Here is a 13,166-nt window from a genome sequence, read left to right on the forward strand (position 1 = left end):
CAGCATTATTATTATTATTATTCTCATTATTATTTGGGAGACTCTGTCCGACCAGGATATTTTACATATTTGGAAGTACCTGGTAGGAAAAGGGGGAAAAGAAGTTCTGCTTACCAATACTACAGGACAGTTAAAAAAAACTGGGTCTGATTGATTTAGAAAGACACTAACCTCCTCCGCAATTACACAAAGGATCTCCCGGAAGGCAGAACCAAGACTAAAGCAGAGGCTGGAGTTAGGGGAGTCAAATGTGGCTTCACCCAAGGAAGCATTGTGGGCAGAGAGAGCAGATAAGGGAACGGCTTGGGCCGCCTCCTGAAGGGTCAGTTCTCCATTCTAGGGCTCCAGGGATGGGGTGGAGAGGTCATGGACAAGGGTCCAGGGGTTTTGAGTTTCTAGACAGTGCTTCGGACCACAGAGGGCAGAGAGGGTCTAAACGCGTCAAGAAAGCAGCCTGGCCGTGCGCATCCTTTCCTCCACTGGCCCAGGCCTCCTCCTGCAAAACCCTGAGATTTAACCAGAGGGCTAGGAGTCCCAGCGTAATTGTCCTGTGGCTGGGAAACTCCGTTGCTATGGCGACGGAAGCGGTTGACCGGAAGAATCCGGACTGGCTTGGGGGAGGGGAACCGAAATCGTTCAGAAACTGAGCGCGGCTTCGGTTACTATGGCAGCGGGGACGCTTAGTACGGGCCTGATCTCTATTTAGAAGCCAATGCTCTTCTCCCCTTTGCATGGCACCCAAGAAAGAGAAAGGCGGGGCGACGAGCACCAATTCTAAGCCATGGGAACCGTCGCTCATTGCTGCACCCTTCAATCAGGTGAGCCCGGAGCCCGAGTCCTCTCTGCGCCCGGCAATGCCCAAGCCCGGTCAGACTCTCCAGGCCACGCCGCCAGGCTCGCCCTCCCTTCCAGATGCCACAGCTGCCCTCCGCCCCCTGAAAACCTGTCCTTGTTACTTCTCCCGCAGGCCTGGCCGTTTAGCTCGCAGAATGACCCAGGGTCCCGTCCGTCCGCAGGGAGGGCCTGACCAAGTGAACCTTAAGGAAAACCGAAGGGGCCACCAGGGGAGTCAGTGCGATTTCAAAAGGTTTCAAACTGCAGCGGCGTGTGGTGGGGAAGAGAGGAGCCGTTGCTGACACGTAGGGCCCTTCAGTGAAGTGGTCCCTGCGGTCCTCCTCCGCAGTTGTCCTGGAGTTGTCTTTATGAAATGCTCTTCACTTCCTCCTGACACCTCCTGGAGAACATATCCTGTCAAATCACCTGTAGCCTGGTTTATTAAGGTTTTAATAAATGCTGGGTGAATAGAGGCATAGAGTGCCTAAATAACAGCGTACTTAACGCAAGTGAGCCTTCCTCAGAGGGGAAACGATGACTTTTGCATGTAATGCTCTGATACCACGATATCAAAGTTTTGATGTAGATCAGAGTGATCAGGGATTGGCTGCTGGACCCATAGATGCCACGGAGACACCAGGCCATCTATAACCCACCTGCCACATGACTGCGTCCCAGAACTGACTAGCGCCCCACCCCACCTGACACCCACCCTCCTCCAGTGAGTTGGGCAGCCCAGTAGCTCTTGTCACCTGCCACGGGGAATCCACTTTACCACTACAGTGTTTGCAAATCCAAGATAACATTTGGAAGGAGGAAGGTTGACTTTGGGAATCCCAGCCTTGCCATTCCAACATAATTTTTTTTCCAACTGGAAAAAATATCTTTTTTATTTTGTGTTTGTACAGCGCACTAGAGTTAGTACCTAAAGATTCATGATGGCTCTTACGAGAAATTTCTACCTGTTTTTCCTTATTTTCTACTATAATTGTTCTATTCTCTATGAATAGCAATTCTGTCTGCTACGTAATTCCACCTGATGAAGGCTTTCATGAAAGTAGTTAACTGCCGATGCTGACATGACATCATGTAATTTTTGGTTATTTCTCTAACTTCAGGAATGAAGGATGTCAACTCAGTAATTCCCCTTCATAGTCTCAAATTCTCAAAGATGTTTTCCAAAATACTCTGTGAAAGCACTCTCTTTTGCTTTTCTAAGTCAGCACTAGCCAAAATAATTTTTCCCCATTTTTCTTTGAGAGTGTATAGGCCAGGCTTGGGCTCGGAGTGAACATTTCTGCTTGAGTTATAAACTGCTGAACAGCGGAGTTTGACGGAGGTGCTGACACTGCATTAGCCTCAGTGTTGCAAACATGAAGCTATAATTTTCCTGGTTGAATGGAAAACCTAAAGGCACTATTTTTCCTTATGGCTTGAAAACCTGAAATAATATTCAGCTTTCTTGCTCGTGCTCAAACAATATAATTTCAATAAATCTTATATATTAATAGAAAGAATTTGAACTCAAATAATATGCCATTTTAACTACAAAGAGGGAACTTCTTCAGTTTGTTGGAATACGTGGGTTTTTATTGCAGGGGGATGACAACTGGCCTCCACCTCAGCTCATATTTTTTTTTTTCCCATCTTGGTTTCCTGTCTGACCCAAGAGGAAAATTCCCAGATTAACCCAGCAGGCCAATGCCCAGAGGCATGCCCTCACCACCAAGGCAATAGACTCTGAATTTGGGTCAAAGATGACTGCAGATGTGTGAATTCCTTACCCACAGGGCTTAGCGAAGTGCTTTGCACATAGTGGGTGCTCAAAACAATGTTATTGCTTCAGTTCCCAGAGAGTTTCTTTTCATATAGTTGCTACTCATGTGTTAATTTGTGCTCCAGTATGTGTGTGCTACTGAGTGTGCGCACGCACGCGCGCATGTGCCCTGGGGTTGGAGGAGAGGGAGTTCCAACCTCCCAGTCTTCCATAAGCCAGTTTTTAGAATTCATGGATCAAGTAGTTCAAATCAGTAGTCATTTTGAACTCATTTTCATATCGAGTTGCACTGGACTTTAAGAGAATGAATAAGTTCACAATTTGGTTTTAGTGAATTTACTTTGTATTACTACTATTTGGGGCTATCCCTTCAGACTGGAATAATTGTCAATTTTTTGGTATATTTTAGTTGGTTCTAAAACATTAAATGATAGCAAATAATATAAGGCAATCTATTACTAAGCACCGAATGGTTAGATAGAGCTTAGGGGTTAGGAAGGTTAATACAGACTGGGGTAGTCAGGAAGTGCTTTGTAAAATTACTTGCCTTTAGCTGGGTCCTCAGGAATGGGTAGAATTTGAGCAGGTAGAATGAAGGGGATAATTATTTTAGGTAAGGAGACTAATATGTGCCTTAAATAAATTGGCACTTTAAATTGAGACAGAAAAAAATGTAGGTTAGGCCGCTGCTAGGTGTACAGTGCTCCTAAATTAATTCTGTCAGTGAAATGGTCATTTACTAACTTCGTTATGCACGTACCATGTACCAAAATATTTAGCTTATTAATATATGGGAAATATCACACTTCCAATTAGATGAAAAGAAAATATTTAGGTACTTTGGCAGTAAGATTATCAAAATAGATCTTGGTATGGGTTTGTATGTGACATGAACATTATATTTATGATCTCCAGCAGCATTAGGAAGTTAAAGATGCTTAGGTATCATATAAATTAAAATCTTTTTATGCAAATGTCAAGGTGTCCTCTGTTGGCCACAGGGAGAGGAAGAGGTGGAAACATTTTAGTCTAAGATTTTTTTATAGTGGTAAAATATACATAAAGTAATATTTACCATTTAAAACATTTTTAAGCGTACTATTCAGTAGCATTAAGTACATTCAAGTTTTATGTAACCGTCATCACTATCATCTCTAGAATTCATCTGTCCCAACTATAGCTGATGCCACTAAATAATTCCCGTACCTCCCTCCCCTCTGCTCCCAGCAGCCAGCACTGTGCTTTCTGTCTGTATGAGTTTGGCTGCGGTAGGTACTTCATGTAAACGTAACCATACAGTACTTGTCTTCTTGTGATGGGCGTGTTTCACGCAGCATAATGTCCTGAAAGTTTAGGCATGTCGTAGTTTGTATTAGAAATGTTTTGTTTTTAAGGCTGCATAATATTCCATCTTATGTGTAGACCACAATTTATCTGTTCATTTATTATCCATCGATGGACACTCAGATTGCTTCCAACTCTTGGTTATTGTGTTTCCCTAATGTTTCCAGGCGGGGCAGAGGGACCGAAGATTCCTAGTCTGCCACTTTTCCCCAGCGCGACTCACAAGTCGGGCTACTGTTACCATGAGTGCACAAAATCTGTTAGAGCCCTGCTTTCAGTTTTATGAGTATACATCCAGGAGGGGACTGCTGGATCATATGGTAATTCTATGTTTAATTTTTGAGGAACTGCCATACCATTTCCCACAGTGGCTATACCATTTTATACTTCTACCAGCAAGGCACAAAGGTTCCAATTTCATCATATCTTTACCAACATTTTTAATATTCTGGGTTTTTTACATACTATATTATATATAACAGCCATCCTAATGAATGTGAAGTGATATTTAATTATGGTTTTGATTTGCATTCTTTAATTATTATTGATAAGCATCTTTTAATGTATTTCTTGGCCATTTGTATATGTTCTTTTGCCCTTTCTAAATAAAAATATTTTTGGTTTTTTATTGTTGAACATAGGAATTCTTTATATATTCTGGAAATTGCTTGTTTATCAGATAGATGATTTGAAAATATTTTCTCCTGTTCCAAAAGTTACCTTATTCCATCTATAGTCCTTTAATGTATTTTTTTTATTTTGACTAAGTTTAATTTATCTGATTTTTCTTTTGTTGCCTGTGCATTTGGTGTCATTACCCAAGAAGTCATTGCCAAACCCAGTGTCATTGAGCTTTTCTCTTATGTTTTCTTCTATGAGTTTTATAGTTTTATGACTTACATTTAGATCTTTGGTCCATTTTGAGTAACTTACTGTATATGACGTGAGGTAAGGATTCAACTTTATTTTTTGCATGTGGATATCCACTTCCTAGTACCAGCTGCTGAAAAGACTGTCCTTTCTCCACTGCATGGAGAAAAGGTGGGACAAGGGAGATTAAAAAGTGTCCAAATTTTTCTACCATATCAAATGTGGTTTTTTCTTAACTGGGCATTCGCTTGGATGCTTAAGATCACCGACTGCTTTCAAAGCTCCTGTACAGTTAATTTAGTCAGTCTTTAGTTGTTTTTCTAATATTCCCATGGGGGACAGAAGGCCTGAAGCTTCCTAGTCTGGCATCTTGCTGATGTCACTGTGGTCCAAGAGATTTTGTAATCATCTCTGATTTTTCCATTTCTTCCAAGCCTATTATATGACAGGTAATGCTGGGATAGGGAAAATTAGTAGAAGCTCTGATCATGACAATTACAAAATTTTTTCTAGAATTATTCAAACAGCATAGCTATTCTGTCTGGGAGCCTACATTATTTAGACAGGTCCAAGGCCTGGCAGGTCCATAAATAATGTCACATGACTTCAAAATAAATGAGTTATATGTTTCTATTGGAATTTTGTGTTATGGTCAGAACTTATGTATCATCACAGGTAAGGGGGACCTCACAATGTTATCTATGTTAAGTGACAGCAATGATAGCAGCATAGAGCATATTCAGAAGACAGATACAAATCCTTTTTTTTCTTTAAGATATCATTGGCTTTTGTCACCAAATGTCCTCTTCAGAATTCCAGAGTTACCCTAAGTTTGTTTTGATTGATTTAAATATAACACAGGTTGAGTTTTTGGGGGATTTTGCTAATTTTAAATGTTAAATACTTTCATATTTTAAGATTATCTGAGGATGGTTATTTCTTTTCATTTGTTTTTAGTCTAAGTTCTTCATCTGTAGCAAAAAGGCAGCCATGACTTGTGAGACCAACCACTGGCATAGCAATTATTCTATTTCCTTACTGTGACCCACCACAGAAAACATTAAAAAGAAACAGAAAAAAAAGTTTATGACAATCCACACACCCTTTAACTTCACCAGTCTCAATATTCCAATGCACTAATTTCATTTTGTAATGATTTCAGATCCTGAGGGACTGGACACTCTTTAATTCTTGATTAGGCCTTCAATTCTTCTTCAACATAAATCTCTACATATTTTAAATATTAGAAATCTGATTATAATATATGAGAGAAAATCTATTATAATTTATGCAGTCTTTACTGAGACTCATGAGGTCTCCTAATTTCTCCTAATTTTTATTATCAATGTGTTAACTCTTTTTCAAAAATAATAATATTTGCATCTAAGACACAGATCCATCCTGTGCATAGCAGGGCATTCCTTTCCCCACTCAGAGGTGCGAATTCCCAGGGCATCTGGGCCAACCTGTCACTTTTATGAAGCTGAGGATCGAAGCATTTCAAGGTCTGGCCCAAAGACATGTAATGATTTGGGAGAAGATCACAGATATTCTCTGTAGTCCTTCCTTCCTCCTTTTAGAACTATTAAGTTATGATATGGCAATTATAACATTTTATATAAACCTTGCAATAAACAAAATTTTATATATCTGATCTTATATCAATCTCCAAAACAGTGTTACTAGATGGGTATTATTAGAGTAGAACAAGCTATTTAAGGAATGTCTATAGAAAAGCTGTTTAATTAGTACTTTTAAAAAAATATTTATTTCTTAGAGAGTGGGGAAGGGAGGAAGAAAGAGTGGGAGAGAAACCTTGATATGAGAGAGAAACATCGATCAGTTGCCTCTCAAATGCACCCCATCCAAATAAATACACCCCATTCGGGGACCAAACCCACAACCTAGGCATGTGCCCTGACCAGGAATCAAACCAGCGACCTCTTGCCCTGGGACGATGCCCAACCAACTGAGCCACACTGGCATAGGCTGATTAATACTTAAATTTAAGATCAAAGTGTTGTTTAAAACCAATAAATAAGTATGGAAGTTGGAAGTGTACTTATTTTACCTGCAACTACACTTTACCCATATATCTGTCACCCTCTGGCACTCATAGACAGTTTTTAGAAGAGAGACAGGCTGTAGCATTTTCTTCTTATATTCAACTTTGTGGCTTTCTGAAATCATGTAAGCAAGACAAATAGAAATATTTTATTTTTAATTGAATTTGTTAGGGTAACATTGGTTCACAAAGCCATACAGTTTTCAAATATGTATTTGAGTATCCTGATTAGGACAAAAAAATTTTTTTCTATCTCCAAAAATAGTTCAAAAAAGTGACTTCTACTACCTGGGAGTGTGGCTGCATTTTCTGGTCATGACTGTCAAAAGTTGGCTCATCAAAATCTTGGACCACCTCTGTCTTTCAACTTCCGGATGTCAATGGCACTAAAATTCTCACAGTCACAAAAGCTCATCGATGAGTCAAAGGTCATCTGTGAAACATCCAGTCGGCCTCTAAGCCCTCTGGATTTTTTCCTTTACTGTTTTCTCACTTCTGTCTTTTCTCTGTTCCCATGCCTTTTCTTCATTCTAGCCCAGGTCTCTATTTTTCGATCCCTGAAATTTTACATGGGTCCCGTAACTATACTCACTGCAGAATCATCTACTCTTGTGTATCAAAGCAATGACTAGCTTATCTTTCTGAAATACTGTTCACACCATGCTCACTCCCGGCTCACAAAGTATCAGTGGCCATCTGTAGTCTCAAACTCCAATCACCCTGGCTTCTTCACCTCCTTTAGCCTGGCCCTATCTAAGCTTCTGATTGAATTGCTCTAGGCAGTCTCCTCACTGGAGCACAGACCCAGGAAGGAGGCAGTGAACTGCCCGAGGAAGCCCGCGCTGGGACCTGGCCCAGCTGTCTGCTGTGGTCTAATTCTGAACTGAATAATGGGAGATCAGGAGCGCCTTTCTTACCTTCTCTGAGCCTTCTTCTCCTGTCAGAAGGAAATTCTACTACTCGTCAAAGGCTTGTTGTGAAGATTAAGAAAGCACATCACAGCAGGTAGTAGGATGCTTGTGACCGTGCCCTGAAGGGAACTATGCAGATACCATTTCACTTCTCAGAGATGGGCCATTTGCCAGCCACGCAAGTGAAAGTTCTTTAAAAGACTTGGTTAGCGGTTTCTCCTTCTTATACTTCAGTTGAGCAATAATATTTTTCTATTATTAAATGTAGCTTAGTGACAATAGCTGAGTTGTGCACGCTTGCAATAGAGTTTCCGCGGAGTCCTTGAACAAAGCTTATAATTCTTATAAAGGTTTGGAAATTGGATAAGGGTTCAAGATAGGTATTGCTGAAATGTTAATATCTTAAAACTCTTAAATAAATAAAGTTTTAAAATATATAGATACTAGCATGGTGATAAACTGAATCTAAGTAGGTCTTTATGGGGAAAATGTTCAATTGAATTGAAGTGCTTGAACCATTATAAATGTAGTTTATCAAAAAGGGAAATACATTTTATTGGACAGAACCCTTGAACAATTTTTGAGAGGCAGTGAAGGATTTTTCAACTTTTTTGATCTTAAACAGTAAGCTATTTCTCATGTTAATGTGTATTTAAGACTTACTGGAAATACTTATAATATGAGCTGAAGACTGATGCCTGGCAGCGAGCGTATTTCTGAAATTGGGTTGGTTTTTATTACTGTATTCTCTGAAATATGCTTTCATTGATATTTACAAAACAAATTGCCAGTTCACACAAAGGTTGTTTTAATAAAAGCCAATGAAAACAACTGAGTTGCTAGGAAGAATGTTAAGAGGGAAATGGACTTTTCATAACCTCACATTATAATTTCTCTTTTTGGACAAAAGTGTATTATTTGAATGAGTTTGGAACCAACGGGAATTAGTATGTCAAAATATCTACCTAGATGTTATATGTGATCATTTTTATTGAAAATGAAACATATTAAATATAAGTAAAATGTAAGTGTTGCCAATATAAGTTTGGCAACGTCTGAGGAAAATGTTAGGTAAGAAATGATGAGTGTTGTGCATGTTTCAGCTCTAGCTCTCGAAGCCATCACTGGCTCCCAGTTACTCAAAGACACAATCCAAGATGTTCTGCCTGGCTTTCTTGGCCCTGCCTAATGTGGCCTATTTCTGCCCATCCATTTTTATCTCAGGCTACTCTGACTAAATGATCTCTGTGGTATCCCCAAAAACACATTGACTACCCACAGTTTCCTGGCCTGAACCTGGCTCACCATTAAAATCCTCCCCAATGTCTCCCAAAAAAAAGGAGCTCAAGTCACTCCCTTCTGACCCTCCCTGACTTGCCTCCTTCCTAAACTACTTCAGCGATGGTTCTCTTTAACACCATCCTCATCTGGGCTGCAGTCCACCAATTTCTGTGCTATCTACTATATCTCTACAAATTCTTAGAGGGAAACAAAGGTTAATATTTTTAACTTTCTCCCTCCTGGTCAGAACACCTAAGAGCGATAAACACACAGTGGCCTGCTGAATTAAATGCATTGACTGTATTTTACCTCTTGGCCTGTTTTCTCCAGAATTAGTCCCATGAGCTCCAGAATTAGTCCCAACCCATTGACCCTCAGAACCTAAAATGAAGAAAATCTCAAAAGCCTTAGTTTTTGCATCCAGAAAAAAGGAACAGTGGTCAAACTCCCCCTTACCTCTACTAGAAAGGCTGTTGAGAGGATTTAAGGCATCCAACACATAGAATCCCAGGCTTTACACCTCCAAACCCAAGCCCCAGACTCCCCTCTTCACGCCTGATCTCCGCCAGGTCTTCACCTTCTCACTGAATGGTGTCCCCATCCACCCAGCAAGTCACTGGGACCAACAACAGTGCCTTCATTGTGTTTCCTCCTTTTCTTCACCCCATTATCACATTCTAGTAAACCTTGTTGGTTCCATCTAAAGTCCTTGCTTGTGGGCACCACCCCCGCTGCCACACCCTAATCCAAGCCACCATCATCTCTGACCTAAACTACAAGTAGCTCAAGGGCTTCGGAACTGAGTCTCTTCCATTCTTGCTGCCTGGAGTCTGGTCACCACGTAGCAGCCAGAGTGGTTCTTTTAATGCACACAACTTAAGAGTAAACTCCAAAGGCTCCTCACAGCCTGTAGGGCCATTCAGGCCCTGTGTGCGTTGGCCTCTGCCAACCACGCTGACTTGATCTCGCATCTCTCACGACTCGCCCTTTCACTCAGTCCTTTGTAACCACACTGGCCTTTTTGCTGATCTTCCAGTCTATCAGAAAGTACATTGCCACCTTAGAGCCTTTGTTCTTCCTGTGCCCTTGGTCCAGAATGACCCCTCCCAAGATAGTCTCTCCCTCCCTTCCTTCATGATTCTGTTCAGATATCTCCTTCCCTGACCACTCTATTTAAACTATACCATCACCCTCTGTCCCCTTACCCTGATTCAGTTCCTGACCTTCTACTTTATCTCATTATTGTCTGTCTCCCTCCATGTGAGGGAAGCTCTGGAAGGCAGGAATTTACCTTGCTCACTGGTCTATCGCCAGCACCAACCTATAGAGGGGCGCAGATAACACTGCTGGAGGGAGGACTCGTCGGCACTCAATAAGGAGGAGCTCTGAGTAGTTAGAATTACTAATGAGCATTATTACTATATTTTTAGAATGATATGAAAATCAAATAAAGTATATGAAAGAATGTAGGACACTATTTAGCATAATATAAAGGTATATAATAACAATTACTCTTTTCTATCTCATATGGAGGTTACACATGTTCTTCAACCTCAACATGTTCAAAACAGTACTACCCTGTTCATTGAAGCTAGAAATCATCCTTGAAACTTCTCTCCTATTATCAAATTGACCAAAGATCCCTATTACTTCTACCTCTCTATTTTTTAGTTTCCTCTTTTCACAATTTCTAATGCCAATAGCCTTCTAATGTTGCCTTCATCCAGGGATGGGAAACGGTTAAGGGGAGACTGGGATTCAGTGAACATAGTTGTGTATGTTTGAAATGTGATAGAGGGGGAGGGGAGAGGGGGAGAACTCAAAACTGGAGCCGGAGAGATGGGAGCATTGAAGGAACAAAGTGGTAAAGGAGGTCAAAAGAAAGTGGATCATTTTTTCTAGTAGGAAAGGGGAGAGATCAGAATCTCTTCCTCAGCCCAAGAAAATGGAGCAAGTTCTTAAGATTAGTGAAGAATGTATTGAGATGGAAGTGTGAAAAGGGGAGGAAACTTAAGCCAGAAAGCCTTACTCTTCTGAGGTGGCGGTGAAGATGCTGTGTAGACAGAAAGTGGACAAGGGAGAGACATAGACAAAGGACTCCTTCCACTGTTATTCAAGCAGCATCCGCCCTTGAGACTTTTCCTAAGATGCAGGGAGAGACGAGGTCTAGTCAGATGCCTATCACCTAACATTATGACTAGTCATACATCTCTTTCCTCTATTCGACTATGGGTCTTTTGAGAGCAGACTTCTTTCCAATAGTTGTTTAAATGCAGAAAAGCCAGAAAATAATATAACAAGCACATTGTGCCATCATCAAAATTTGACAATTGCTAATTTAAAAAATATATAAACACCGTAAAAAATTGAAGAACACTCTGTTCTTACCCTCATTCTATGTTCTATTTGTTTCTCTCATTTCCCAGAAGCAAACGCTATCATGAATTTCACACATATCCTCTCAGCCTATGGATTGGACTGGCCAAAAAATCTGTATGGTTATTCCCATAAAATAAAAGACATATTTTTTTCATTTTCACCAATAACTTTATTGATTTGGATATTTTGAGGATGTTGGCTATCTCTCACATGGTATATATATAACATTGATTGTTCTCAAAGTCTTGATTTGATCGCTATCAACTCCAACTGCTTTACCGACCATGGAGCATTATCTGGCAAGAAATCTCTAGCACAAAACTTTGCTAACCACTTTTGACATGTTCAGTCAGTCACAGCTCCTTCTCCTTACATCTTTTTTTGTGTTTCAGTTGCATTTTTACCTTTCTTGATATAATAAAGCATAACATGCTGAAAACGTTGCATATTTTCTTCCATCTTCAATATTAAAATGGCTATACAATATTAAATCCACCAATTTTGATAAGTTTTTTTTTAAATGCACACTGATAGGACAGCTGTCACAATACAACCTAACAAAGTAGTATTGAATGAAGTTGAAGACAACTACTAGAGCCATCTTATGGAAAATGAACTTTTTGGCCAATCCAATATCTGTTCATCTATATCCATGAATAATGTATTGTTTATTGTATGATTTCTAAAATTTATACAAATGCTATCCTGATTGTGCTTACCAATTCTGCAATTTGTCTTTTTTTTGTTCAGGCCTATTTTTTGAAGTCTATCCATGGTGAGACATGAAGATTTAGTTCATGCCTTTTAAGTGCTCTTATCTTATTCATCTTTGCATTCTTCATTTCTAGGGTAACACATACAATATAGGTATCCAGATAGTAAACATTAATTATTAGTGGATAAATTAGGGCAAACAATATAATAATAGAAGTAGATACTTTATACAGTGCTTTGTAGCTCTGAAATATTTTCACCTATAATGTTTTCACTTTTATTTGTGTATATCCTTCTGCAAGCTGATGCTGTTTAAAGATAGCAATTACGCCTTATGCCTGTGTATTCTATTTCTGAGCCCATTTCGATATTTAGAATATAGTAACTCCTCAGTAAATATTGGTTGAATGAATGAATGACTCTCTGCTGTAAGTATTATATGCTAAGGTCCAGATTCTGTGTGCTTGAGTGTTTTCCCAAGATCATGTGATTGGAACCTGGACTAATAATCAGGTTTCCTGATACTAAATCCAGTGCTCTTCTCATTGCACCATGGAAAGAGCTATTATAAGGACTGTATTAGGGGACCAATAGGAGAAGAATAATTATAATGAATTACTGCCCTGAAGTAATGAATAAATAGACTCCATGTACTTGTGTATTTGGAGAAAATTAGTAACCATAACCAGATCTAGGGCTCGAAATTTATCATATCCATGAACTTGGAATATTCTGCCACATGGTTCTGACACGAGGTTCAGACCTGTAAAGCAGACCCGTGAGTCAGGAGAGCACACAGGACCGCAGGAGTGACGCAATGAGCGGGGAGCAGTGGAACTGCTCTTGCTGAGGTCACCGGTGACCTTCTAATTCCTTTTGACAACAGACGCCACCCCTGTCCTGGCTACAGTGACACTGTCCCTTCTGGCTCTCCTCCCTCTCACCTTCTCTCTGCCTCCTGAGAAACTCTTCCCTAAAACAGTGACGGTTC

General features: G+C 40.1%; 1 protein-coding gene across 1 annotated transcript in view; it reads left to right on the forward strand.

Moving 5' to 3' along the window:
* Positions 1-731: 731 nt before the first annotated feature.
* The window catches only part of SPAG17 (sperm associated antigen 17), a 183,998-nt gene continuing 171,563 nt past the window's right edge, over positions 732-13,166 (forward strand). The window contains exon 1 of the mRNA XM_054565090.1: positions 732-818. Coding sequence (XP_054421065.1) covers positions 732-818 — 87 coding nt within the window. The remainder of the gene's footprint in view (positions 819-13,166) is intronic.

Source organism: Pteronotus mesoamericanus, unplaced genomic scaffold (assembly GCF_021234165.1).
Source record: "Pteronotus mesoamericanus isolate MK-2021 breed Mesoamerican mustached bat unplaced genomic scaffold, CSHL_Meso_final scaffold_99, whole genome shotgun sequence".
Lineage (NCBI taxonomy): Eukaryota > Metazoa > Chordata > Mammalia > Chiroptera > Mormoopidae > Pteronotus > Pteronotus mesoamericanus.